Genomic DNA, 2,589 nt, shown 5'->3' with positions numbered 1-2,589 from the left:
TGCTGTGTGGCCATCAGTGGTGGGGTGTGCGGGTGTTGTACATTGTTCTGTGTGTTGTGTTAAAATGTCTAAAATTTAAAAAAAGAGTACTTAAAAAAACACATGTTAGGATTGTGTATGTGACAAACAAAATCCTAACATAAACAAAAAACAACATTCAAATGGCAAGCAGCATGCATGTGTTCAGGTTGTTGTAAACAAAAGATACACTTAAATCAACATAGTTCTTATAACAATGTGTAAAATGTTTCCTGCTCGTATAACCGATACTGCAGCTTCCATATATACTTATATTATACCACTTGTAAAGAATGAGTTAAGGCAAAGGCAAAGCAAACAAAACTAACATTTAGGACCTCAAATGAGCAGCATATACAACAGGCGCATCAACAGGCAAACACACAGAGGCGATAAATAAAGGGAACTTTATGAATATATACTTTTAAATGATTTTTCGTTCAAATAAAACACTTGGACAATAAACATACCAGTGGCGCTGTATTGAGTGCTGCTGTTGGAAAACAGGTTGAGGAACTTTTTACATCTGGAAGGGACGGCCCTCTCTCCATTAGACCCCTCTTCCTCTGAAGTTGTTGTGGATGTTACCTTGGACTGCTTGCAGGTCCTTGCCACAACTTCCCTTCTCCTTTTTACCTCCTCCTCCCTCCGCCTTTTCAAATCCTCTTCCCTCCTCTTCTTGGCGACTTCTTCCTCCTTTCTTCTCTTTTCTTCCTCTTTCCTCCTCTCTTTGAGCCGAAAACAAGTAAGAGTTACACTCTTTGCAGCAAGAAACAACAACCAAGGAACTTTGCAAAAAGATGGGGTCGAAATGATTTCAGATATTCTGTCCTGAAGCTACACCTGCAAAATCATCTTGTACAAAGTGTGGTCCTCCGCACATTTAGCAGTGTTCAACAGGGCTCAGTATAGGTCCTCTTGGTCTTTTTTGTATTGATCGCCTAATCGATGAGACAATTAGTCCTTCAATTATATTAAAATCACAAACCGGCATTGCACAGTTTTACTCTGATGCCAACCCTTGCCAAACCATAAGCCGTTTGTCCAGTAAGTGAGAACGCTTCCTAAAAATCTCAATCTTAACAACAAAGATACAATTCCCTGAGAATAGTTATGCTTCTCTGAATCAATATTGGACATGAAATAAGCCTTCCACATGAGGACATATAACAACGTAGCATCTGGTTTTAGGCTGAGGTCGTCCACTAATTGGAATATTGGTGGTTCATTCCCTGGCCCCTGCAGTTTACATGTCTGTGACCTTGGGCCAGATGCTAAAACCCAAATGTCTTATGTGTGGAGCGTTTGCATTACCTTACATATCATTTAGCTGAAGCTTTTGTCCAAAGTGACTTACAATAAGTGTAAAAACCATAAAGATTCAAACTCCGAACAAGTGAAGAGCATAGTGCTGGTCAATCAGTTACAAGGCCTAAATTAACTAAAAAAGCACTTAGTGTTTTTTCTTTTTCTTTATGTTTATCCCTCCTGGGGTGCCGCCGGCACCTTGTACGGTGCCACCAGTGTGTATATGGTCAAATGCAGACATGTGTTTACACAAGATGTCTTATAACCTAACAGAAACATTGATCATGAATTTAGCTGAGTAGCCTACATTCATGCTCCCAAAGAGATGGGACCCTTTCATTTGAAAAACATTCCGATGAACTTTATAGTGATACTGCTTTGTGACAAAAATGATGTCAGCCATGTTAAGAATGAAGCTGTATCATTACCTTGCTTTGTTGCTTCTTCTATCCTCTTCCTCTCCTCCTCATACTCTGGGTCTTCTTCCTCATTGGCTGACTGATAGACCGTCTCTGAATCGCTGTCGTCTTTGTGCTCATGGTAACCATGCAAGCAGTCCTTGAGGCTGACCAGCTCCAACTGAGCATGTTCATCGACCACCAGAGTGTATTTGACAGAATCATAATTTAACCCCGCTGCAGATTCACTCTTTGGTACAGTCTGAGCAGCCGTACCATCTCCCTGAGGGACCTCAGTGTTATTGTCATCTTTTCCTCCCTGTGCGTCCACCTCTGACTTGGTACAGTCCATCTCAGTTTTTTCGTCAGAGTGGATTACAACATTCTGGACGTTTGCACAGGGAGTTGAAACTCCCTCCCCATCTTCTTCGCTGATGACAGGGTTGGTTCGATTGTATAGAGAAGGATGCAGGGGCCCTGGTGGGGGGCCTTCTGTGTCTGAGCTAAGGGACATTCTGTTTGAGCCCCCCTCACTGCTGGATCTGGAGAGGATAGGGGGGTTGTCTTTGGTCTTGTCATGGTTTTGGCCTAAGAACACAAAATGTGGACAGTAGTTAGTTATATGAGGAGTAACAGAGTCATTTGAAAACTATGAACAGTTTGGGAATAAAATGTGGTCAAAGTTATTTGTGAACCACTTCACTTATGTTTTCTTACCTCAAAAGGAATACTCCACCCATAAAATGACCATTTGTATATGAAATACTCGAAGCAAGGTAACTTGAATCTTGAAGGACACTAAAACTTCCATACAACTCAGTAAAATCCGAGTTTCATCTTCTCAGGTGTATACTTACCAAAAAAC

The 2,589-nt window shown here is 41.3% G+C and overlaps 1 protein-coding gene across 1 annotated transcript; it reads right to left on the bottom strand.

Annotated features, from left to right (window-relative positions):
* Positions 1-488: 488 nt before the first annotated feature.
* LOC104947133 (protein MNN4-like) lies at positions 489-2,312 on the bottom strand (the record flags this gene model as incomplete). Its single annotated transcript, XM_010773096.1, has 2 exons — positions 489-746; positions 1,755-2,312. Coding segments are annotated over 2 exons (816 nt in total), but the record flags the coding sequence as incomplete, so codon positions are not given.
* Positions 2,313-2,589: the final 277 nt, after the last annotated feature.

The sequence above is a fragment of the Notothenia coriiceps genome, unplaced genomic scaffold, assembly GCF_000735185.1.
Source record: "Notothenia coriiceps isolate Sejong01 unplaced genomic scaffold, NC01 NC01_scaffold00011992, whole genome shotgun sequence".
Classification (NCBI taxonomy): Eukaryota; Metazoa; Chordata; class Actinopteri; order Perciformes; family Nototheniidae; genus Notothenia; species Notothenia coriiceps.
This window is presented reverse-complemented; position numbering and strand designations above follow the sequence as displayed.